The 26,826-nt window shown below is 38.2% G+C and overlaps 2 protein-coding genes across 3 annotated transcripts in view; one reads left to right on the top strand and one right to left on the bottom strand.

Moving 5' to 3' along the window:
* The window catches only part of enpep (glutamyl aminopeptidase), a 45,574-nt gene extending 27,799 nt beyond the window's left edge, over nucleotides 1-17,775 (top strand). For both annotated transcript variants that reach the window (XM_019275862.2, XM_027278684.1), the window contains 10 exons: nucleotides 5,465-5,547; nucleotides 5,903-6,039; nucleotides 6,717-6,772; nucleotides 6,863-7,019; nucleotides 9,286-9,359; nucleotides 9,548-9,652; nucleotides 10,002-10,175; nucleotides 12,907-13,047; nucleotides 15,210-15,291; nucleotides 16,016-17,775. In XM_019275862.2, coding sequence (XP_019131407.2) covers nucleotides 5,465-5,547; nucleotides 5,903-6,039; nucleotides 6,717-6,772; nucleotides 6,863-7,019; nucleotides 9,286-9,359; nucleotides 9,548-9,652; nucleotides 10,002-10,175; nucleotides 12,907-13,047; nucleotides 15,210-15,291; nucleotides 16,016-16,162 — 1,156 coding nt within the window. In that variant the 3' untranslated portion in view covers nucleotides 16,163-17,775. The remainder of the gene's footprint in view (nucleotides 1-5,464; nucleotides 5,548-5,902; nucleotides 6,040-6,716; nucleotides 6,773-6,862; nucleotides 7,020-9,285; nucleotides 9,360-9,547; nucleotides 9,653-10,001; nucleotides 10,176-12,906; nucleotides 13,048-15,209; nucleotides 15,292-16,015) is intronic.
* A 436-nt stretch (nucleotides 17,776-18,211) lies between these two features.
* rrh (retinal pigment epithelium-derived rhodopsin homolog) lies at nucleotides 18,212-26,033 on the bottom strand. The gene is made up of 8 exons (XM_010756851.3): nucleotides 25,936-26,033; nucleotides 25,636-25,747; nucleotides 23,958-24,148; nucleotides 21,868-21,967; nucleotides 19,912-20,065; nucleotides 19,099-19,267; nucleotides 18,584-18,762; nucleotides 18,212-18,455 (listed from the first exon to the last, which is right to left on the bottom strand). The coding sequence occupies exons 2-8, from the start codon at nucleotides 25,742-25,744 to the stop codon at nucleotides 18,353-18,355; spliced, it is 1,005 nt and encodes a 334-aa protein (XP_010755153.2). The 5' UTR covers nucleotides 25,745-25,747; nucleotides 25,936-26,033; the 3' UTR covers nucleotides 18,212-18,352.
* Nucleotides 26,034-26,826: the final 793 nt, after the last annotated feature.

The following is a 26,826-nucleotide window of genomic DNA, read 5'->3' as shown; positions in this document are numbered from 1 at the left end:
ACCTGCCCGGTGAGCACTGGCTCTCTTTGACTCTGGAAGAGGACGGTGTAGCCACCTTTTTTTGACTCTTATGGTTTTCCTCCGGACTTTGCTCATTACCCGTCAAGCATCTTACAGTTTTTGGAGCAGCGTTCTGATGGGAAGCTCCGGATGTTTTAACCATGGAACTTGTTCTTTGCAAATGTTTAATCAGTGTTACAACCTGTGAATTATCTATTCATTATATCTATTATTATCATCACATAACGTATCATATACATATATCATGAAAATAACTCTCCGTAGACTGAATGTGATCAATAAAGCCTTTATTGAGAAAAACAGTTTTTGAGGTCTGAGGTCTGAGTATTTAAGAAACTCATCCAGCCTCTAGGTGGTGGGGTTTGGGTTTTTTATAAGGGAGGGAGATGTTTTTAAATAAATCAATAACCACTAACTCTAACCTAGCATCTGATGCTATCTCGGCGTTAGATTGAACCAAGCGTTATCTCGGCGTTAGATTGAACCAAGCGTTCCAGCAAGCCCTCAAAAGCGGGTAAGATAGCATCACCATGTTTATCCTCAACAACCACAGAGACAAGAATCAACATCACATCGTCATAAAACTGTGCAAGATCCGGTATGTTTATGGCAGGGGGAACGGTGAACACTTGTCTCAACTCCAGATTGTTGAACCTATCGTGGGACAAGGTCGCGATGTTGGAGGAGGAGGTGGAGGAGGTGGATGGCCTGGGGGGTGAATCAGCCTGACCTCTCACGTTTCCTCCACCATGCAGGACATGGACTTCCTCTAAATTTGTTTACAATGAAGCCGATTGAAATGGAGGAGCGGGTGGAGTAGGAGGAGGAGAAGGAGGGGGAACTTGGTTTTCATTTGGCTGTGAGCAAGAGGAGGGGGAGGGGGAAGGGGATGAGGACGAGGAGGGGGAAGGGGTCTGGTCAATCTGATGCATTGCCAGTTCTAAAGGATGGAAATAATTTTCAACATTGGAAGAAGATGGGTTTTCATTTAGAAGCAGCAGAGCGTCTTCTAATGGTTAGATATAGTTATTAGCAGTCGATGATGACGGTTCACCCACATTAGCAACGGCTACATCTACAGGAGGAGGTGGGGAGATTTGATTCAATTGCTCAACCATAAACTCTAAATCAGACAGACCAAAAGAAAAGTCGTCTTCATCCATTTTTTTAGTTTATTTTAAATGTCACACCACACGTTTAGGACTTTTTCCTACTGAAATCAGCAATTTCATAAAGCACGTCAAACCTTTGCAGTCTCTCACGTTCGTCCGCAGTCAGTGGGTGTGAGTCAACTCCTTCCCTCGCTGTGTCTCCGCCGTCAGGCTGCACTTCTGGCTCCACGGATCGTGTCTCACAGCTCCGTGCTTCAGGCTCTGTGGATCGAGCCTCACAGCGCCGGGCTTCCCGCGTCGTGTCTCCACCGTCAGGCTGTACTTCCGGCTCCAGGGATCGGGTCCCACCGCTCCTTTGATCCACAACTGGGGACCAAAAAAAACAAAACATATTTTATTTCACAAGACAATTAAGAGACAAGACAAAAAGATCATTTTATATTTAGAAAACATTGCCTACCTTGATGACGGACGTAGGGTTTTTTTGGTCTAGGTAGCTCTGACACAGGACTCCCAAGAGGAGAAACATCATTGTATAAAACATCATTGAAATCCAAATGTCACCCTTTCCATCGTCGGAAATATATATATATTTCTTTTTTTATTTTAGAAAGTTTTTGCGACTTACCCGATGCTCCACTTGTAGTGTCGGCAGAATTTCCTGCGTAAGTAGGGCAGTTGCATCGTCCTAATCGCAGACGGTTCGCACGGGGATGACTTGTTGCTGGAGGAGTGCTCAGAGTGCTTCCTGCATCACCATCTAATAGATAGTTAGATACAGGCATTCTAACACTCTGCAGCAGTGTTGCCCCGCTTAGAAAATCTATATATGAAAAAGATGAGGAAAAAGTTTAAAAAGTTACATCTCATCAGTTTACTGACAAAGTCAGAGAAAATAAAGAGCAAATTAAAGCTGCAAGCAGCGATGGTCGGGCCCTTGCACATGTACGCACGCCGAAATATGCGCATGTTGAAATGTGCATAACATAACCTTGATAACCGCAAGAAGTTTCAGACAGCTCTGAGAAGGTGCTTCCTGCCGATTTCTTCTTTGAATGAATTTTATGAATCGCCACGCCCACACCGTTTCCTCAAAATTCATCATTTTGATAACTTTTACTCAGGAAGTCTATATGAACACTCCTACCAAGTTTGAAGTGAATTGGATAAAATCCCTAGGAGGAGTTTGTATAAATATGACCCCTTCTCAACCAGCCCGAATAACCGAAAATGGTGATTTTCATTATTAAATATCTGGCTTCCTGTTCATTGTAGCCCATTGCTCCAAGTGAGTTTTTTGTAGGTCCTGGCATGTTCTACAATTGGGCTGAGGTTTCATAATTCTGTGTCCAAAACTGTGGCAGGGCTGTTCGAAAGAAAAATTCCAGGGGGCGCTATAGAGCATTTTTGCCCCGCCCCCTAATTAATTATGCAGCCGAATTGTGCATTATATTGGTCTTAATAACCACAAGAAGTTTCAGACAGCTCTTAGAAAGTATATGGAAGCACAACACGTGAGTGTCTGAGAATCACAAGCAGTAGGGGATTCGTGGCGATTTCTTTTAATTTTTTTATTGAGCGCCACGCCCACAGTGATTCCTCAAAATTCATCATTTTGATAACTTTTACTCAGGAAGTCTATGTGAACACACCTACCAAGGTTGAAGTGAATTGGATGAAATCCCTAGGAGGAGTTCGTTCAAATATGACCCCTTCTCAACCAGCCCGAATAACCGGAAATGGTGATTTTCATTATTAAATATCTCGCTTCCTGTTCATTGTAGCCCATTGCTCCAAGAGAGTTTTTTGTAGGTCCTGGCATGTTCTACAATCTGAGTTTCGTGACCCTGTGTCCAAAACTGTGGCAGGGCTGTTCGAAAGAAAAGTTCCAGGGGGCGCTATGGAGCTTTTTTGCCAGACCCACCAAATGATATTATGCAGCCGAATTGTGCATAACACTTAACAACCACGTGAAGTTTCAGACAGCTATGACAAAGTATATGATAGCCCAACACTTTTGCCTGAAAATCAGCCAAAAAGTCAATGGAGTCTCTTTTTTTTTTTTCAAAAAAAATGGCAGCGTCGATTTTGATGCATTGTCACAGCCACACCCTCTGATGAAAAGTTGTGATTTTGATAACTTTTCATTGTCGAGGCCTTGAGAACACACATGCCAAGTTTCAAGCACATCGGATGAAATCCCTAGGAGGAGTTTGTTCAAATGTGACCACTGGAAATGAGGCCAAAACTGGAAAAGTCCAAATTTGACAAAAATTGGATGCTGTACGCTTCACTGTAGCCTGGGGCACCAAGAGACTGTTTTGTGCGTCTGGGCATGGTACATACTCCCACCAAGTTTCGTACACATGGATGAAACCGTGGCAAGGGGCACCGCCAAAAACACACAACTAGGTGGCGCTGTCGAGGCATATGCGCACGTCCATGTGTGAGACCCCCAAAATGCGAAATTTTACACCTGACATGGGGGGGGGTAGGCAAATTTTCGTGAGTTTTCGGGGGGGTATGGGCCGTCGAAAATGCGATTTACTTTTAAACGTCGTTCAGCGTTTGAAATCCAATAGGACCTTGCCCCAGCGTGCTGTGCTCGGGCCCTAATAATAGACCCACCGTGATCTGATTGCGTGAGTTGGATGCCCTCAAACTCGTCAGAAGTCACTTCATGAAATGAAAAAGACATTCAGTGTAGAAAACAAAATCCTCGATACAACAACCCAAAAGCACCAAAAATGTTTTATAACACAGAAAAACATGTTAACATTACTGGCTAGTTTGTAAAATGTGTGTAAACTGTATAGTAGTGCAGCAATGAACTTGTATCCTTCAAAAGTTACTCAAACTCTTCAGAAGTCACTTCATGAAATGAAAAAGACAATTGTTGCAAAACAGAATAAAAAAATGTTAAATCACTTACCGGGAAATAGGACTTGTTGGTCAGAAGGAGAAGTAGGAGGCTGAACCTCGGATGAAATGTTATTTTCTAAAATAAAATGAATACTATAGTTCCCTTTTTTGGTAAAAAGACAAAAGATAAAGTTAAAGAAATAGTTAAACTTTTCCCCATACCGCGATCCATCTTGTCAACCGTACGTTCACTGACTTTGGTGTCTGACTTTAACCAGCCCTAAGTTACAGTTTTATACCCAGAAAACGAATGCTGAAGAAAATGTATTAGTTTACGATGTTTCAACCATTAGCTTGCATCTCTGCATGGCCAGTTTTGTTAGTTAGTTTGTTTTCACAACTGAGTTTCCCGCCATTTCATTTCTAGAATATTCTTACCCACCCATATTCTTATATCCAGGAAACGAATGCTTTCAACCATTAGCTTGCATCTGCATGACCAGTTTTTGATGGTTAATTTGTTTTCACAACTGAGTTTCCCTCCATACAGAACATTCCTTTTAACTTTAACTCTAAACTCCATGACTTCATGACCAGAAATACCTCCTTTCTCTCATTGGGGGTCTTATCTGTGTGCGCACATGCGCACATGCCCATTCCCAGAACTTTAATTCTAAAACTCCATTTATTGCAATGTCTGTGTGTGTGTGTGTGTGTGTGTGTGTGTGTGTGTGTGTGTGTGTGTCAGCACAGCCAATAGCAGTACAGGGGGCGGGCTGGGGGTATGCGCATGCGTACCACCCCCTTCAGCACAGCCAATAGCAATACAGGGGTGGGTGGGGACCCCGCCCTTTCCGGGTCAAAGGTCAACGTCGTAAAACTGTTAAAGCGGGGTCAACCAGAGTTTGACGAAAGGTGTGAAGTATATCTCTTTCACGAGATATGCAAAAGACAAAACACACACACCCACACTCCCTATAAGAGTTAAAACATCTGCAGCCCAGTACAATCCTAATTTTTATAACAATGTCTCTGAGTACTTTTTGGTTTTAACAGTCCACATGGAGAACAAGAGAGGCAGAACACACCTGCCAAAATGCAATCTTAGAACCCATCGCTGATCATCCAATAATTAATTAGCTTTTATTTCCCTTTTTAAAAAGTTATCTATATTCATATCTATTTATAGACATTAGCAGGAACGTCCCTTCCTTGTCACATTTGTGTATGAAGTTGCTAATCATACTACAGAGGAAGTCAGATAACACTTATCAGTGTTCTGGACATCTGCTGGCTACACCAGAAGCACAGAAATGTTGACTATTGCCTATAGAAGCTGGTGTTGTCAGATGATAACAATGGGTTCCAAGTTTGTGTCATATCTTTTCTATCACAAATACTGTTTTCACGGACTAATTTACTGTACCAAAGTCTGTGTATTAATAACAATGAATGTATTTTTGTTGCAGGTACAAATGGACAATTCCAGTCAAATGGCATGCTGTGAAAAGCGACAAGAGTCACTTCGTGATGTTTAACAAGAGCAGCACAGGTAATATGCTCAGCTCAAATACAGACTATGGAGGCTGTCTATTAATCATGTCTCAGGTGTACTTGAGCAAGAGTAGAAAGGCACTGTATAAAGCCATTTACCATTTATCTTCAAAAGATCCAAAATAATAATAAAATCATTTTTACTTTTAAACCAGGCAATAGGATGTCAAATGGATGCCTCTGCACAGTTAAATAGGAGAAAAAGAATATAACTGTATATATGTATATATGAATTAAAAATTTATAAATGTGAACTTTTTTCTTCATAAACAGTCTTTTTATCTTCTAAAAGAAACTGATTGATTCAGAAAGAAGGTCCTTTTTTTATTCATCATGACTTTATTGATTTTCAGAGCAAATCATCACTGACTACTCACCCTCAGTCGATGGGCTGCTGAAAGTTAACAATGATCACATTGGATTCTACAGAGTCAACCATGACAACAACATGTGGAACACCATCAGTGAACAGCTTCAAAAAAATCACTCTGTAAATATATCCTCTGTAACCAGCAAACACACACACAGCACATGTCCAGACTACTTGCATAGTTGAGTTGTTTTTCTGTTTTCACAGTATTTCTCAGTATGTTTTGATTACATTGTTCTCATTCTTTGCTATCATTGCTTTTATATTTGGTTTGAATCTGTTAAAAGATGTTTTTTGAACTTTGGGTGATGGTACTATTAGCTGCCTTGTAAACCAGGAAACAGGCAGGATCAGGTAGTTGGAAGCAACAAAGGCATGAAAGTGAAAGCAGATATAAAGTAGACAATCTGGCAGAGAGCTAGACTAAAAGTGTACATTGTATATTCTGATTGGGGAACATGGGAAGTTGTGTGAGAAAGGTCAGGAAGGTGGTTATGGCAAAATATACAAGGATATGAGAGTTGTGACGCATGTAATTTAATTCATCCAAATTAATTATAACATGCCAGATTCTCTCTCTCAAAACATTTAGACTTGTTTCTCAAGATATTACCATGTGGAACCCATTTTCAACTGATCCTCCATTCAAAACAGCTAGACTCATGCACGTTATCAAGAATATTAGAGCAACTTTGTCACATGGATTTGAAGAGTAAGAACATGGAGAAACATGATCAGATGAATCTTCAAAGAGCTCACGTCAATCACCTATTTGACCAGTTTTCCTTCTCAAACAGGAGTTTGATGCAGCTGATCGAACAAGCTACATTGATGATGTTTTTACTCTAGCAAGGTAAGATTAAGATCATCCCAAAACACACTGTGTGGACATTCATGTTGCAGATTGTACACACAATTGTATCTGTTTTATTTCACTGTTTAGGGCAAACATTATAGATTATGGTAATGCTTTCAACCTTATCAAGTACCTGGCAAATGAGACTGACTACATAGTATGGGACCATGTGGCCACTTCTATTGCCTATGTGCGGGACATGCTCTCAAACAATGAGAACAAAGAGGTCTACACTTTGTTTCAGGTAAGTTAGTCTTTCCACATGTTAAGCTTTTAAATTTTAAACTTGATTTTGATGGATCATTTATGAACAAAAATGTGTCATCTACGTATAATAAAATCTTCTTTGGTGCTTCCTTTAATGCAAATTAGCTTTTTTCTTGCTCTTAGAGTTTCAGCTTGAGGATTTAAATCTCTAAAACAAAAAGTTAAGAATATGGACGATATATCACAAAAAGAAAAGTTGATGTTTTGAAGTAATTATTTTTGAATCTCAATTATGAAGGGATCTGTTATTTACTTTAACACACAAACTGGGAGTCATTAAAGCCTAAAGAAATACTGAAGCATTATTTTACAGTCCCCTCCAAAAGTATTGGAACAGTGAGGCGAATTCCTTTATTTTTGCTGTAGACTGAAAACATTTGGGTTTGACATCAAAAGATGAATATGAGACAAAAGATCAACATTTCAGCTTTTATTTCCAGGTATTTACATCTTGATCCGATACACAATGTAGAAGATAGCACCTATTTTTTATGTGAGTAAAAGTATTGGAACATGTGACTGACAGGTGTGTTTTGTTGCCCAGGAGCCTCCTGTTACATTGATTATTGAAGATTAGATTAGATTAGCTTGTACTTTATTAATCCCACAACAGTGTAATATACACTACAGAATTAGTTAGTTAGTTATCATTATTATTATTAAATTATTAGAAGTAGAAAGAGCAAAAACACAATAACAGACAATAAAACAAAAGAACAGAACAACCTGCAAACAACAGACAATGTGCAAAAAAACAAGTACTGAAGGTAAAAGTGGCATGATATAAATAATATTGTAAGGTAAAGTAAACCATGATATAAAAATATTGCAATGTAAAGTGACCATGATATAAAAATATTGCAAAGTAAGGTGACCATTACATAAATAATATTACAAACAATAACTACCTCTGAATGTCTACACTCAGATTTCAGATTTAGGTTTTGCCTCAGCATTTATAGTTAGAGGTGTAACCAACATGAAAACTAGAGAGCTGTCTATGGGTGAAAAACAAGCAATTGTGTAGACTGAGAGTTCTAAAGAAAGACCCTAAAACAAGTCTTAGTGGCAGCAGCAACAACCTCCAGAGGGCAGGAGTGAAGGTATCACCATCTACTATTCACAGAAGACTTCATGAACAAAAGTACAGAGGCTACACCAGAAGATGTAAACCACTCATTAGCAAGAAGAATTGGATGCCCTGGCTGGAATTTGCCAAAAAGTACAAAGACAAGCCTAAAAAACTCAGGGACAAAGTTCAATGAACCGATGAGACAAAGATAAACATTTATCAAAGTGATGGAAAAGACTAACGTTTGGAGAAAGAAAGGATCTGCGCATGATCCCAAGCAAACAAGCTCAACTGTGAAACACAATGGAGATAATGTCATGGCTTGGGCTTGCATGGCTTCTTCTGGGATGAGCCTGTTAATCTTCACTGATGATGTAACACATGATGGCAGCAGCAAAATGAACTCAGAGGTCTACAGACCAAACTGATTGGGAGATCATTAATCATACAGCAAGATAATGACCCAAAACACACTGACAAAACAACAAAGGAGTTCATCAGGGGTAAGAAGTGGAAGGTTTTACACTGTATAGGTCAATCTCCAGATTTAAACCCTACATGCATTTTACCTGCTTAAGAGGAGACTGAAGGGAGTACCCACCAAACTGAAACTGAAAGATGCTGCGGTCAAAGCCTAAAAAAGCATCACAAAAGAAGAAAGCAAAAGTTTGGTGATGTCATTGAGTCAGAGACTTGATGCAGTTTTTGCAAGCAAATGATTTGCAACAAAATATAAGGTTTTATTCACTTTAATATACTTTAAATTGATCTATTCCAATACTTTTGCGCACATGAAAAATGGGTGGGTTCAATCAAAAGGTGCTATCTTCTACATTGTGTATCAGATCAAGATGTAAATACCTGGAAATAAAAGCTGAAATGTTGACCGTTTGTCTCATAATCATCTTTTGATGTTACGCCCAAATGTTTTCAAAAATAAAGGAATTCACCTAACTGTTCCAATACTTTTGGTGGGGACTGTATATCATTGTAAGAATTGCTTTCATAGATGCTGCAAAAATCTTGCGAGATGTTCAGATGTAGATTTTGCTTCTAACAAACTCAAAGAGAGAGAAAGATCATCATGTTCTGTCCTCTTTTCAATGTACTACTTTACTATGCATACGTTCCTTGGTGTTAATTTAGAAATATCCCTATTTCTAATCTCTAGAAACTGTTTCGTAACCATGTACAAGCAATTGCAAGACAACTTGGATGGAATGACGTAGGGACACAAACTGAGAGGTAAAGCTCACATCTTTCCCTGTCTCCATTACAATATGCAGTCAGTAAACCTGTTGATAACACTGACAATATTGCTGATGTTAAACAAAATTTGTGTTCTTTTATACTAATATATGCACTAATATAAATACCAATATAAAACAGCTAGTTGGTGATTCCATCATGTGACTGTTGGTTGTGTTTGGCAGGTTACTAAGGGAGACTGTGCTTAGCATCGCTTGTCGGATGGGAAGCGAAGAGGATCTGAATGAAGCCTCTCAAAAATTTGACCAGTGGATTGATGGAAGTCTCAGGTATCACAGATCCACTGCATTATTTGTGGTTAAATTTCCTGATAGCCACGCCTAACACATCTTCAGGTTAATTACAGTGTATTTTCAACATTACTGTCTATGACTATCAAGATGTGATTCTGACATCCAAACCTGACAACCTTACTGTTGTGTCAAATAGCTGTAGCATTTTCACTTTTAATTCCACTGTATTGCAACATAATGACATGGTGCATGGTGTAAATATTTAACCAGTTTTATATGAGAGTAAAATAAAACGTCCAGAACAACATACTTTTACTGCAGATATTGTTTTAGAATTATGTTTTTCATCTCTAATAACCTGACACATTGATCTTTTGACCTGCAGCAGTGTACCAGTGAACCTGAGACTACTGGTCTATCAGTATGGTATTAAGAACTCCAGCTCAGAAGCAGAGTGGAACATAATGTTCCAGAGGTACAAGAATACTACTTTGGCTCAAGAGAAGGACAAGCTGCTGTATGGACTGGCATCTGTGGACAGCGTGGCCCTCCTCTTCAAGTAATTTAAACAAATAATCTTTGCAGAATGCTTGACTTGACAGACAAGAAAATAAAAGAATAATTATGTCACTTTGGCTGGGATAGGATCACATATTTAAACTTCGAAACACAAATGCAAAACATGCCGTTTTTTCCGCACTATAAGGCGCATCGATTATAAGGCGCACCTTCAATGAATGGCCTATTTTAAAACTGTTTTCATATATAGGGCGCACCGCATTATAAGGCGCATAGAATAGAAGCTACAGTAGTGGCTGGGGTTGCGTTATGCATCCACTAGATGCAGCTGCGCTAAAGGCAATGTCAACAAAACAGTCAGATAAGTCAGTCAAACTTTATTAATAGAATACAAACCAGCAACAACTCCGTTCACTCCCAAAATGAAAAAACAGCTGTTTTATTATTTTTCCCGAGGTAATGTCAGTGACATAGTATTTTCGCGACACAAATGGTGTTGGACTGGAATTCCTCTTTACCGTTCTTACCGCTGTTACTTACATAGACATATATACACAGACATATATACATAGAGGCCTCATTGAGCAGGTTGGTCCGTTGCTGCGATACGTTAACGCGTCCGCCATATTGGATGTGGCAGATCTGCCCGTAAACTAATACAAGGAAAAGGGTTGCGCTCTACTTTGCCACATCCAAAATGGCGTTGACGTACGATTCAGCGCTCAATGCGGCGTCTACGTATACATAGACATATATACATAGACGCCGCATTGAGCGCTGAATCCTACGTCGACGTTGCCGCCATATTGGATAAGGCAGATCTGCTCGTAAACACACACACACACACACACACGCATATATATATATATATATATACACACACACACACACACACACACACATACATGTTCAGATGTAGATTTTGCTTCTAACAAACTCAAAGAGAGAGAAAGATCATCATGTTCTGTCCTCTCTTCAGTGTACTACTTTACTATGCATACGTTCCTTGGTGTTAATTTACACACATATATGTGTGTGTGTGTGTGTGTGTGTGTGTGTACTATATGTATGTATATATGTTCACGTGTAATGTACACGTTAGTGCTCTTTATTCAGAAACCCTCATGTCACATCTACATTTCAGGATCTGGTTATTATAGACACAGATTAAATGTTAAATATAAATATTTAAAGATTTATCATCACAGTAACAGTGTTACACACATTAGTAGCTGTAAACACTCAGCATTAGAAAAATACATACGTTGGTTTGGTGCTTACATAAGGAGTAAACATTATAATCATCACTTAAAATTACATACGTTGTTTTTGGGCCTGTTTGTTTCCCAGATATATAGTGTGTGTGTGAAGGGGTGTATAGAGTCATTACTTAAAGAACTTTGTAGAAAGGCGCTTTATGAGTTCAGTCCATTTCCTTGTGTTTACAGGCAGATCTGCCTTATCCAATATGGCGGACCAGTTGACGTATCGCGACCAATGACCAACCAATGCGGCGTCTATGTATATGTCTATGTACGTATATATGTCTATGGTTACTTCCGCGACGCCCCCTGACTACGGTAGCCATGATTAACCAATATTGATCCATATATAAGGCGCATCGGATTATAAGGCGCTAGAGTTGCACGATATCCACGGTATACCCGGTACCCCGCGGTGCCAAATCAAACCGTCGCTACTATACTACAAATTTTACACAGACGGACTACCGTGGATTACTATACTACCGGTGCCAGTCTCCGCTACATAGCGGCCGGCTCTACTCTCCTCCCGGCTTCTCACTGCATGCTACTCCTTGTAAACAAACCAACGTGGAACCCGAAACCGAACTACACAGCTGATTGGCTGTTTGCCTGTTACTGGGTGACGTCCAGGGATATGATAGGCTGTTTCCCGCACGCTGGGTCCGCCGTCTGTTAGCTGATTGGCTGTTCGTGTGTTTCTGCCGGCAAGAACAAAACTCCGCGAAGACGCCCGCTTCGATAGAAACCGCTTCAAAACAAACAACAGCGAAAGTTCTGTCTCGACCAGACACGAGACAACACACTCACCATGGCAGAAGCACCGGGCCCGAGCAGCGAGTCTGCCGTGGCGTCTTCGTCAGTGGCAACACTAATTTTGCTTAAAAAACAAACGTCGTTGTTTCAAACTAACTTGTACAAATACATTGCAGTTTATAAAAATAATAATAATAAAAAAAGGCCGCAGTATCGCGATAATACCCGGAACCACGATACTTTGTCTGGTATAGTATCGTGGTTACTCATTTTGGTATCGTGACAACTCTATAAGGCGCACTGTCGGCTTTTGAGAAAATTGAAGGCTTTTAGGTGCGCCTTATAGTGCAGAAAATACAGTATTATAATAAATACGTCTGATATTTTAAAAAAGCAGTTTGCCATCTTACTCACACTTGATGAGAACTCATCACTTGATGAGTTTCAGTCTCCTACATAAACTTGTATTTGAGCAAGTTGAGCATGTTAATTCTTTTCTTCAATATTTGTAATATTTTAACTGTGTCTCATGTGTGTTCTAGTTTTACTTGTGAAATATTTGATTTGAAATATATAGAACCAACAGAGTCAGATTACAACATTCCAGTGCATGACTGTGTTGTAGCACCACTTTTTTTTGTTTTTGTCTGATACTATGACTGGATTTAGCATGAATTATTTTATCTAATGCCACTTTAATATTATTATAAAGAATACATGTGTAAAGAGAATAACATTTAATCTGTCTAACAGGCTCCTGGAAGCTACTAAAGATGAGAGTGTGATTAGGAGTCAGGATCTGTTCACTGTGGTGCGATACGTGTCCTACAACCCGCTGGGGCAGAACATGGCCTGGGACTGGACCACACTTAACTGGGACTACCTGGTCAACAGGTCAGTACAACAAGTACAGAACTGACTTTGTTTGATAGTTCATTACTGACAAACAGATGACAGTAACAGGCTTACACATTCATAAAAATAAACTGAATTTTAAAGATTTTTTTTACTAAACACAACATCGACATATTATCACTCTCCTGGCCTTCCATGTTCCAAGTTCCGATTGAGCTGCAAAATATCTGAACTCTGACTTGTGTTCCAATTTTCTTGTGAATCAAAGTGTACTCAGAAGTCCAAGAAGCAGGAGAACATTTACAGAAGTTATAGATTACAACAACACAGCAGATTTTTATCCAAAGATACATCTTTCACCCCTTTTGGAAGGGATAAACATTGAATATTCAATATTCAGAGAGCTCCTTGATAAATGAACTCATTGTGCCACAGCAAATTAAACAAAAGAAGAATTGGCCCTTTTCCATCAGTCTGTGACAACAGTGATGTAATTTTATACTGTGTAGTTTAAGAGAGAGCAGAACACAATGAAAGGAGTTGGTTACCTCACTCAGCCATGCCAAAAATGGCCGTTTTCTTGCTCTATTTCATACTATCCGTTAAATGCCTTTAATGTAAAGCTGCAGCATTAGGGATTGTCCAGTTTGCACTAGCAGTAACTTAATACAGCAATTCAGAGTGTTGTCGCAGACACCAAGGTTTCTGTGAAGCTCAGAGTGTGGTGGCTCTGCTTGTCACTATCTTGAAAGTCCTGCTCTGCCACCTCCTGGATAATCTAAAAATGGGCAAAGAGATGAAGCGTGGGTGGAGCTGACACCCACCTGTCACCCATCAAAGTAGGCACATTGTTAATTCTGTATAACCCTTAAGTCTTAATATCATTTGAAGAGGTGAGTTCACCCTCAGCACAGTTGTCATGAACAGGGAAATTACCTAAAGAGACCAAAACTGTTTTTTGTACGAGGCTGTAAACATGTTTATTTTATTGCTGTGAAGTTGGACATTTGAACATGGGGACTTGTGGAGACTGACTCACTTCTGGAGCCAGCCTCAAGTGGACGTTTGAGGAATTACAGCTTTTGGCTTCATTTTTCAGCCTCTGAGGTTGTTGTTTGCTAAATACTACAAATATTGCTTTACTTACTTTTCTTTATTATGTATATATACCTGATAGTGACTTCACAGACATTTATTTCCATGAATGGTCAATATTAATTTAGGGAATACTATAAAATATACAATGGTTTTATGAACTTTCATAATATCAGAACATATATAATATGTGATTACAACATTAAAAATACACAAAATAGAAATTTGTTAATAAATTAACTTTTTAGATGATTATGGGAAATTCTGTTTTTACACATCCAGCAGCCACAGAGCAACATCCACCTTTGTTCTGGACTGGATGTTTATGTTCACCTGATGAGTGAGTTTAATATTCACTCTGCTTTTAGATACATAGAACAGACACAAAACAATCTCACATGACTTTTTTCTTGTAGTGCAATACTTTGAGGGTGTGAACAGTAACATGCACACCAAAGCATGTTGTCATAAAAATTAGGATTGTACTGGGCTGCAGATGTTTTAACTCTTATAGGGAGTGTGTGTGTGTTTTGTCTTTTGCATATCTTGTGTACTTCCCTTTTCTAGCATGTGTTTGCTGAAGCTGGCAGGGAAAGGTAATTTAAAAATGTTCAAGGACAAGAGAGACAGGTTAAGGGAAGTGTCATTTTGGACAAGAAACATAATGCTCATTACAAGGGGAAAACCAAAAAAGGAATTGTTAGTGGGAAGATGTCCGAGACAGCCCATTTTGAGAATGAATTGTATAAGAACCACCTGACAGAGCTCCTCAGAGAGCCTTTTCTCTGTAACCCCTTTTGTGTGTTGCACTGTTAAATGCTCCTTCTTGTACAAGAATATTAAATTCAACTTAAACTTTGATACTCTGAATCCAGTCCTCCTTATCCAAAGGTTCTTCTTAAAAAAATTCTCGTAACACATGTGATATTGCATCTGCTGATAACTGGACAAGTTGAATTCTGGAAATACTCAGCCTCAACAGTGACAGATCTCAAACACATTGTAATAGAATAACATGAGATTGACTGCACACAGAAAAAAATTGTTTTGATCTTGCAGTATTGTTACAGGTCAAGATCATACTAATGTATTTCCTCTCTTGACAGGTACACTATCAATGACAGGAACCTTGGTCGCCTACTAAACAGAATCACCACCAACTACAACACAGAGCTCCAGCTATGGAAGGTCAGCACCGACCTCTATGCAACTTACTCATTATTCAATAATACTGGTGTCTGCTTTGCTTATTAGTCTCAACATGTTTGATTTCAAGTAAGTTTACCTGTGTTTCTTTTTGCTGGACTGGAGAGCAACAAGCTGTAAATTTGGCTTCACAGAAACTTGTACAATTTTCTTAGTTTTATTCTTTCTTATGGAAAAACTCCACAAACAATGTCTTTCAGTGATACATGATCTCAGCAGGCCTGAAAGGTGACTGGCTGTGGTCAGCTTGTGTTATATCTGCATAGCCTTTGTACTTTTGTAATGGTTGGAATAGTAGAAAAATAAGCAAATCTGAGCAGATTAACAAAGTCTGGTGGGCAATACATTCATGGTGGTACCTGAAGGTATGTGAGGAATGGACCATAACATTGTCAGACAACGACACAGAGATGTGCCCGTTAGAGTGAATTACAATTGTCACAAAAAACACAGATAGTTTTACCAAAATTATATTCATATATTACTTATGTGGTCATCAATTGCCTGCCTTGAAGTTTCAAAGTTCTGAAAAAGTTTTTGAGGAAATGATGTTTTAAACATACTGGGTGGTTTGAGAAGTTTTTACCCTAACCCATTAGAATACATTTTCCCCATTGTGAAAACCATTGGCGTTTGTATGAGTCAAAGCAAGTAGAAACTGACATTGTTTAGGCTTATAACACATCTCTCTGTACTGGTCTTGTAGATGGAGCATTTCTTCAATAAAACACTGGATGCCGGTGCTGGCCAGATGCCCCGGCAGCAGGCTCTGGAGACAGTGAGAAACAACATTGAATGGATCAAGAATAATGGCAACGAAATCAGTGCTTGGCTGAAGAGCAACGTCAACTAAAACACTGCAGGGATACAGACACACTGTACACTACCAGAGCATCTACGGTCATCTGTGGATACATGTGATCTTTCCTGATTTTAGCACATACATGGTGTGGTCGGGTTGAGTTTGTATTCTTTTTAAAGGGCCAAAGCAGAGAGCTGGTGATCTAAATAAACGTTAACAGAAAATCAAAACCCACATTCTCATTTAGAAGCACTTCATGTTAGTAAAGACCACAGAAAATCTGATCTCTACAGTGAAAATCAAACTTTTCAAATTGTAGTAGTCCATAAAAGAATGTTTGGGCCTTTACAAGTATCTAAAGCATCTGAATCAGTAATGTAGAAATTCTCTACTGCTGTACAGTACCTACCTATTTAATGTAAATTAACTCAAATATATATATAGATGTATACACACTCCTCATGTGGATATGAAGACATCAGCTGTCCATTTTTTCTTTCACCGATTCTCCTCCTTGTACTTTTAACATTTTTATTACAAATCCTTATATATATTTTTGTAAATTTTTAACTTATAAACGAAATCTGAATTATTTTGTTTGCAACAAGTCACAAATGCAAATTTTGTATTGAACTGAATTAAAATGACTTGAAATCTCAGGAGTCCTGGATTGTGCACCATTGTGACTCATTCTACCTGATCTCACCTTGTTTCCTTACGTGTCCTTGGTACACACGACTCTGTGTGCACGGAGCTCACATCGCACAGTGTATGATTATTTGTATTTTGCTGTTTCTTTAATAATTAATTATGATTGTCATACTCACAAAGTCAGATCTAAAGGAACTGGAAATACTGATGTTATGTTTTAGCATAGATAATTACTCTTTGGGGGGGGTATTTGTTTAAATGTATGACCAGTGGTTAGACGGCCCATGTTATTTCTCTTGTCCTCAGCAAGAGGTCACAATATTCACCAGCCCCTAAAAACTTCAAGAACCTCTACAATTGTGAAAACATTTATATCAAATCAAAGATAAGGGTTATAAATGTATAAAACAATGCATGCCATGAACATCTAAAAAATATTTTCCATAGAAATCTGCCTATCAAAGTTGTGTCCTCTGTCAGCTCCGTCAGATTTTTTGATAAACTTCATTAAGTCAGGCAATAGCATGGTCAGCTATATCCCTGAGGATCCCTTTTCAATCTCCTGGCTGTGGTGAATGCACCAGTACCACACATGGTCTCATATGTTTGACATTTTTTGATATTTTGGATGAACAATGTCAATTTTCCTATGGTCACAGCTGGAGCATGTCAACACCATCTCTCTGTTATGATACTTTTTATTAAACCATACTAGATTCAATTAAAGTATTTTATTGAGATTATGGAGACAGCTAGCAATAGCCAAAAAACTAGCTAGCTGCAGTGTTTTCTGCAGAGGGGAAAAAACATGCCATTTCATTAACCATGTCAGAGTCAACTCCATCAGGTTTTATGTGACGGAGTTGACAAATCCACCAATATCCGCTTAATGAACATATATAACGTAATTACATTATTTTACAATGTACTCATGATTTGTAGAGCATGGGCAGGCTTTGTTCTGCTTACTGAATAATTTTCTTTTATCTGCTTATTAATAAATAACTTTCCAGCACTTCAGTTTGTGATTGATTTCATATGAAACATTGAACATTAGGCTCTAAAAATAGCAAAATCCCATTTTGCTCCAATAAAAGAAGTGTGGCTTTAGGTTTTCCATCTTGCTTCACAAAATTGCCAGTTGCATAAAAACACAGAAAGCAGAACAAAACTTTCTGTTGTCCAATAATATTTCTTATGATCTAATTAACTCATAACTGATGCCATTCCTGTATCAGTATAGAACATGTGAGGACAAGGAATGATGGGTTTTCCTCTCCTACCTTTGGCCTTGAGCAAGCACATATATGATTCTATCAAGCAGAAGAAGAATGCAGTCCATACACAATATGTTTTCATTGTTGGTTTGTTATTGAAGTAACTAGAACAGAGACAAAGACCACAATGGCACAGCAAGTGGAATTTACACAGTAAACACATGGTGCATTAGGTTCTTCAACAGAACAATGACTCCAATGAAAAGAAAAACACTGACAGTGATTCATGTTATTTCATTCTATCAATTTTCCACACATGGTTTTAATGTCAAGGTATATTCATACAATGTGATACTGACGCAGATTCACCTCACTAGGTAAGAGGTTGTTGGGAGGTTGTCATGGGAACCTGGGTATTGATGGTGATTCGCTGCCTGGTTTGACATCGGATCATTCCTATGATGGCTCTTCTGAACCTGCAGGAAAGATCGTTCATGTGTTTATTGACTGTTTTAATGCTAGTGATAGGACTTTAATTCAAGTCAGTACAGCAATACAACATTAAAACAGCACAAACCAGACACGATGAAGAGAATGCACTCACTTTTTGTTTGCGATCACATAAATGCAGGGGTTGTAGAAGGTGGAGGACTTGGCAAAGAGTGGAGCGATGATAGCCATGGGAGCAGGGATAGTCTTGGGGTCACCAAATGATGCCCAAAGACAAACCACAGAGTACGGAGACCAGGCCACCAGGAACATGACAATCATCACTATGGACATCTGATGACCACAAACACAGCAACACAGCATTTGTAATGTGGACAGAATATTGCATATGGAGGAGGACATAAAGTGAAATAAAGGATGTTAAAACAAAAACCAGTAACCAGTAAGAGGCTCAGTCATTCCTCTGTCTGTATGTAAAGCCAAAACAATAGTTGGCTGAGGGAGTTTCTATCTGTCTTTTCTTTTTTGTGTTTTCCTTGTTCCGCCCACAACTCAATCTTGCCCCCCGCCTATAGATTCTGTATTCTCTATGCAGATATCAGTTTGCAGAGATCAGAAATCAGCCAAGTCACCAGAAGAAACAGGAGTTGAGCGTGGTTCAGATATCACCTTGGTGACGTCCATCTGATCCGACCAATCGATGTTGATGCTGTCCAAGCAGTTGCTGGTTTTGTACCTCTTCACAGTGGCTGACACATTGTAGTAGCAGTAAAACATGACAATGAGAGGCATCATGAAGTTCACAGCAATCACTGCCATCGTATAAGAGATGAAGGAGCTGGGGAGGAAGAGTACAGTTAGTGATAATAAGTATGTGCTCAAATAATCCTACACATTCTGGATTATGTTTTCTTGGGTCTCCCCAGCATGTATTAGTGTTAATGTTTAAAACATTAAAAAATCAGAAAAATCTGATGATGACATATTAATATATTTTTTACATAATTTTAATGTCCATTTTATGAGGATTCCATAAATGTGTCTTTGTGACCAAATGTGACTCCAATACCGTCTTTTCTGCGATGTCTGATGACATCAAACAGTCAACAAGCGGCCACTTGAGGAACGCTACAGAAGTGAGAACTTCACAGCAGAAATAAACATGTTTACAGCCTGGAACAAAAAAACAGTTTTGGTCTCTGTAGCTAATTTCCCCATTCATGACAACTGTACTGAGGGTGAATTTATATACAACTCACCTGTTCATGTTATATTAAGGCTTAAAGTTATGCAGAATTAACAGCGTAGACACTTTGATTGACACGTTGGTGCTATTACAGATAGCTTATTTGAGCACCCAAGCATCAGAGATAGTCATCATTTGTTTTGCCATCATTAGTGAATCATTTCCTTAGTAGTTATAGTGTCTATGTTATACTTACTATTAATATTCAAAAACATCAGCAATCTGTTCAAACTCACGCATCATTCTGTCTCCAGTTGATGGTGCATGTAGCTCCAGTGGGGTCAGGAGCATAACCAGCCCAGCCCACTATAGGCATGGAGGACCAGAACACAGCGTTCAGCCATGCTGCCAGAATGAGAAGGTTGTATGATCGCATCGTCATTTTCTGCCCTGAAGAGGGAAATTCATAATGAAGCTTGGGGAAGTCAGTAACCAGTGAAGGTAATGTTTTTATTGCAGTTTATTCTTATTGGCGTGATAAATAAAGTAACACTTCTAACAACTCAACAGGTTTGATATGATGGAAAGGATAGTTTTTACATTTTTTTACAACACTGTACCCACAATGTTGCCAGTTTTAGAGCCAAGTGGAGGTAAAATCGCTTCATTTGTGCCTGATGCTAAAAGAAAGAGCACGAGGTTGTCTCTGCATGGAAACAAGAAGGTGCTCAGCACCTTTCATGGTAATCTCACCAATAATCCTAACTCTGTTGAGGACTAAAAGTGCCAAAATTAAATAAATAAATTCATCATTAAATGACTTAAATGTGTCATTAATTAATTAAAATTGGAATTAAATACATAAATTATTATTAATTAAATAATAATAATTAATTCAAATACCGGTTCATTTCATCTAAAAATCATATATAATTATTTCACTATTTCCATTTCTATTTCACTATTTCCATTTCCATTTCATGGTCTTGTGTTGCAGTGCTTCATGAATTGTCAAACTGTCAAACTCGCCCATCAAAGTCAGTGGGTGGGGCAAATGCTAACCTAGTCTGATCCATCGCTTTGAAGAAGTAGAGTGCCTGGATAGAGATGATGGTATATATCTTCCAGTGATGCGCGGGTTGATCCAAATTGAGCGGGTGTCCGCGGCCAACCAAACAATATTTTTAATGATGTCAGGTCGTGGTCGGTCGGGTCGTTTGAAATAAAGATGCCGAGTAAAGTTTTGTCATTTATGTAGTAGACAAAAGCTGGAGGAGTTCTGTTCAGAGTTTTCTCAATCAAGCTAGTCTAATAATAGAACATCAAGGAAGTGACACACCGCACATCTCCGTGTTCAGTGGAATTTCAGGAAAACAGTGCAAAAAAAACACATGTATAAACCATTTCTGAAATATTCACAGATATATAACACTTAGACTTAGATCCGCCCAATCCGTCCCCACATTAAAAGAGTTATCTAAACCAATGTAGAGGTGAATAGCGCCACCCAGTGTATTGGAATGTGTTCACTAGCTCGGCATCAATCCATTATCTGGAATTGATTTGCCTTGACTGGATGTACAGGGTAACCAATCAGGCGTTAAGATCCGCCTACCAACTTTGATAGGCGAGTTTGACAGTTTGACATTTCATGAAGCACTGCAACACAAGACCATGAACTGTAAATGTAAACTATGAAATGGAAATAGTGAAATAATTATATATGGTTTTTTTTTGTTGTTTTTTTTACATAAAATGAATCTGTATTTTAATTAATTAATTACACATTTAATAACACATTTATGTATTTAATTCCAGTTTTAATTGATTAATGACACATTTAAGTAATTATTTAATGATGTATTTATTTACTTAATTTTGGTACTTTTAGTCCTCTATATAACTGTAGTCACTTAGATCAGTTTATTAATAAATAAAAAGACATTATGATACAATTTGTAGGTGGAGGTTTTCAAAAAATTCTAAATAATCTTCTATATTCTTTTTCTATTAAATATATATTTATATATATACGTATATATTTTATATTTTGGCGTTTTTCAAACTTTATTTTTGATAGAGACAGCTGAAGAGTGACAGGAATGTGGGGAGATAGAGATAATGAATGATGCAGCAAACTGAGCTAATCGACACCCCTAATCTTCTATATTCTTAATGCACTGCCCCTGCCCCTCAATCCCCTGTTGAAATGATGCCATTGCAAGAAGAGCTGCAGAGCAGTATATAGATACCTATGTCTGGTCTGCAGATGGTGAGGTAGCGGTCAATGGCAACCACAGTCAGCAGGCCGATGCTGGCCATGCCAAAGAAGATATTAAGAGCAGCATAGATCTGAAGATAAAAATAGACATTAAAACTTTGTTAATCAATATTTTACTGGGATGACAAACACATAAAGTTAGTGTTTAGCAGCGGAACCTTGTTTTGGTTTCGAGCACCAGAGATGTTAAGTGATCTCTTACTTGAAGAAATGCTCTAAAGTGTTGAGTTGTGTACAAGCTCGTAAATGAATCCATTGTTCTTCAAGAATTTTAACTAGTCGCAACTAATGATTCAAGAAGGGTTCATTCTGGGCCAACTGGAGTTGGTTGTAGAAGAAGCTTGTTCAGTTCTGAACTGAAGGAGTTTCTTAGATAAGAGATGAAACATCTTCATGGATCTACAACCAAGTGAGAACGTTCACAGATAACTAATGATTATTCTCATTGATTAATTGAATAAAACAATTTTTTTTAAATAAATAAATATTAAATAGTGTAAAAAATCCAATTCTAAATGTATTATTATAAATTAAAGTGTCATTTTAAAATTGGTTCTGTGTTTTCACATAGAAAAGTGCCACTGGAGAACAGCAGTTTGACTAACTGAATGGATATGAATAGATATGTATATCTATAAAACACAAAAAGCAGAGAGTGTGTTCATATTTCTGACAGCTGCTCAGACAGCTGCTGCTACTAGCTGCTCTCTAGGAAACTTTCTCTGGCCAGTTAAAACACACGTCTCACCATAGATTAGTATTACATGGCTCTGACTGAGGAAAAAATTCATAATCTGTCATAAGAATCAAACATGCGACCCTGCAGCAGGTGCATGTGCGTCAGGTGAATGAGCTCACAATAGGTTTTGTTTGTATTTATGTGACAAATTTCAAAGGTTTTAGAAAACATGGTGATATGAAGAACAACAAGGATGAACTTATGAATCTATCTCTATCTCCATTTCCATCTCCATCTATATCCATATATTATCATAATATCCTTAATTTCACAGCACACTGAAGTAAACTAGTGTTATAAAAATTAGTATTGTACTGGGCTGCAGGTGTTTTAACTCTTAGAGGGAGTGTATGTGTGTTTTGTCTTTTTGTTTATTTTGTGTATTCCCCTTATCTAGCATGTGTTTGTTGAAGCTGCCTGGGAAAGGAAATTAAAAATGTTCAAGGACATGAGAAACAGACTAAAGGAAGTGTCATTTTGGACAAGAAACATAATGTTCATTACTAAGGGGAAAACCAAAAAAGGAAATCGTTAGTGGGAAGATGTTCGAGACAGCCCATTTTGAATGAATTGTATAAAAACTACCTGACAGAGCTCCACAGGGAGCCTTTTTCTCTGTAACCCTCTTGTGTGTTGCATTGTTAAATGCTCCTTCTTGTACAAGAATATTAAATTCAACTTAAACTTTGATACTTTGAATCCAGTCCTACTTATTCAAAGGTTCTTCTTAAAAAATTCTCATGACAACTAGAATATAATTACATGTTATAGATACATTTTGGTGAGCAAACAAAACCTCATAAGCTACACAACACTGCAGTTCAAACCTAATAAAGTTCTGAACCTTGTTGTGAAGTGTATGTTATGTAACCTGATTTTAGGTTTGTTAAAGTTGAAGTGGAACAAAAGAATAAGCAGTTTCTTTTTTGATTGTTATGAAATAGAATAATTCGAAACTGCAATCCATTTATAATGCTGCTGAATGGAGGAAGTACCAACAGAAACATAACCTCGGTTTACAGAGTAAACCAGTATGCATTGGTGATGTAGTGTGTGTGGATTGATGCACATAATTTGGTTTACATGAATTCTGCCCAGAATCTTTTAATAACTGAATCATGACTTCTGTGTAAAGTTAATTAATGCAGTTCAGTGCATAATGAGACCCTATATGATAGGGTCCTGAAGACAGATCTCACAACAGAAAATTGAGCGTTCAGATTATTAATTTTATCAGTTGACATACACCAACCCTTATCTCAACATCACATTTGGTGCCATTTACATGAGTTCTCATCGTGAGGCATTTACATTTCACCCACCTGACAACCGGTGTAGCCAAACTTCCAGCTGCCATGGAGGTCCGAGGCAGCTGACATGGGATAGCCGATACCAGCCACTCCGATGTCAGTGAAAGCCAGGTTGATTATAATGAAGTTGGTGGCAGTGCGGAGCTCTTTAAACTTCACGAACATTAGCAGCACCACGATGTTGCTCATTAAGCTGATGACACCTAAGAAAAGACAAGAAGACATGAGACAGTGTCCACATTGTTAAAACAAAAAGCCTGTTGCCAGTTGCCGAACGCATATAGTGCATGTGGGACAGAATCATCAATAATCATCAATAACGTCATAACATAATGACAAGTCAAATGTCTTCTGTGAAAAACACTGTGTATCTGAATCATCTTGGGTTTTTCTGATGTGAACAATGATATAAAATTCAGGTTATAACAATGTATATAGAAAGCAAGACACTTTGATCAGAGCAAGATGGATGGACTGTGGACAGAAAAGAGAAATATGAAGATGTTATTGTTTTTGCTTGGTGTGTCATGATAAAAAAGAAACCCTAAAATACTTATGCTTTATGTTTCACCCTAGAGAAAAGTAAATTAAGGCTTTAAAAAGATTTTAAAGATATTGGCTATTAGTCATCAGATGATGGATGAAATAGCAGGAAGTTAACATATCAACCAATCTCACTAAACATCAGACCTGAACACAGCGCCAAGAGTTACATAATGCTTCCCAACAACAGCTTTCCAAGGGACAACAATGGACTAATTTTCTTTCTCACCTTTAGGCCTTGAAAAGTCTAAGCCCACCTACTTATTTGATACAGTCATGCTAGCTTCACCCACCCCTGTTTTTAACATTAAAAACAGCTAACGGAAACATTCTGCTACACCAACAAGCATCATCCATGTCAAACAGCAACAAATCCCTCCAGAGTCCACAGTACTATAGGGAGCTTTTCTTTGTTATAAAATGTTCAGTCATAGTTTAGGCGAAACAAGCCTTTAACATTCACTGGATGTAGAACTTTGTCAGGACAGGACATGAATGTATCATAATAATCTCCATACATATACTATTAATTTGCAACAGAAAAAAATATTAAAAGCAACAAAATTCACGTGTATTTTTATTTGTTGCACTCATGGAGACCAACATTGGTTCATGGTTATGTTTAAGTAAAACCTTTGTCAAAGCCTGGGAAATATGCTTGAATTGGCTAAATAAAAGTCAGTTTGGTGGCTTAAAACACAACAGGATGTGGTTACTTTATTCTAAATTTAATCTCATCCACATCTTTTCTGACCTATAATCACTCGTTTTAGTAGCCTGATTCTATAACCACAGGCAGGGCACAGAGGTGATTACATTTTGTACACCTATTTGAATGCCTGCCATTCTGTTCTGATTTCCATGCATTACGAGACAAAACATTTGCAGAGAAAATAATCCAGGCAGCAGTTATATTTCCTCCAAAACATAATGGCCAAAGCCAGTAAGAATGTTCCAGTGGTTTGGCAGAATGTTTGGGAAAGACAGCATGCAGCAGAACAAATGCAGCAGTAAGTTTTTATGGAACCACTTAAAACCGATGTTATTCTTTATGATGAATGTTCTGAATTTGTTACAGTCCACATGATGTGTTTCAAACAACACGATAGTCACAAAACATGAAATTTTTTGATCTTCTCTTTCTTACCTGCAGTAATCAGATATGCAGCCACTATGTTGTGCTCTGCTTGGGTAAAGGCACTTCCTCCATAAGGTTCAACACCATCTGAAATATTGACTTGAGAAACAATCCCCATCTTCTGAGGTGGTAGAAAAAGACAAACACAAAGGACACTTAATCAAAGTCAACTGTCTTGGATGGAAAAACGGGGAAGATCTGAACAAATGAGATGCAAAGTGCAAAATTCTTTGTCTAACGAAAATCTGTACGGTGTTGTGGAGGGGTGGGGGAATGTGGAGGGATGCAGTGAAGGGGATTAATACATACCACTGGCTCCAAGCCCCCAATTAACAAGAGGTAGCCTGTATGTTCTGTGGGCAGCAGGGCTGCACAAGAGAGGATTAGGGCTCACGTGGAGTTGCTTGCAGTTTGGGCTCTGGCCAGTAAGCTTTGACATTACAAAACTGAAGTTGGGTTTATGCTCTTGAGTTCAGGCTGAAAACTACTAAACTTTTCATCAGAGAAGATCTTTGGGCTGTCACATCACACAGTGAGTGACGTCTGCCAGCAGGTATGACTGAATCATGATTTTTTTTAAATCATGAAAAAACATGAAACAATAAACAAAAAGAATACTGGAAACATTTACATGTAACACTGCAAACATCTGTTTTGATGCCATGATGCAATTGTTAATGGTGCCTACCATTATTCTTCTCACTTCAGTGTATGGTGGGCGGCTTATAATAAGGTTTATATGCATTAAGCCATTAGGCATAGAAGTTGCTTTGCCTGGCTACAAATAAAGACAGGTACTTTTAATTCTCCCAAAACATACTGTGTCTGAACTTGCAGTCTGGGGGGTCCCTGGTGGCTGCAGAGCCCTATGCAGCCGCATAGTCCACATAGCAAGAAATGACTTTGGGAAGTATGAAAATGTGTTAAGGGATCTGCCTTCTTTATTTTAGAGTTGACATGCTTCATTGCTCCATGTACCACACCATGGTCACAGTTTGTCTGACTAGACTGATGTATCTGCCTTGGAAAATGGAAAAAGCTCCACCTGCTTGATTTTCTAAATAATATCAGATACTTCAAGTAGTTTTGTGGTTGTATGGTAATGGTTACTTTTTTTTAAAAAATTATTATTATTTTACCATCATTTGTCATTACTTTGTAATTCCATTTTGATTCATTCAGTTCCATTCCAGTCTCATT

The sequence above is a fragment of the Larimichthys crocea genome, chromosome V (assembly GCF_000972845.2).
Source record: "Larimichthys crocea isolate SSNF chromosome V, L_crocea_2.0, whole genome shotgun sequence".
Lineage (NCBI taxonomy): Eukaryota > Metazoa > Chordata > Actinopteri > Sciaenidae > Larimichthys > Larimichthys crocea.
This window is presented reverse-complemented; position numbering and strand designations above follow the sequence as displayed.

Bases quoted from the DNA above. Each gene is read 5' to 3' on its own strand.
- rrh (XM_010756851.3), bottom strand. From the start codon at position 25,744: ATGGGGATTGTTTCTCAAGTCAATATTTCAGATGGTGTTGAACCTTAT. The intron at 21,968-23,957 runs GTGGGTGAAATG...TTTTATCTTCAG, and splicing joins TTGGCTACACCGGTTGTCAG to ATCTATGCTGCTCTTAATAT. The intron at 20,066-21,867 runs GTATCTATATAC...TTCCCTCTTCAG, and splicing joins CATCTGCAGACCAGACATAG to GGCAGAAAATGACGATGCGA.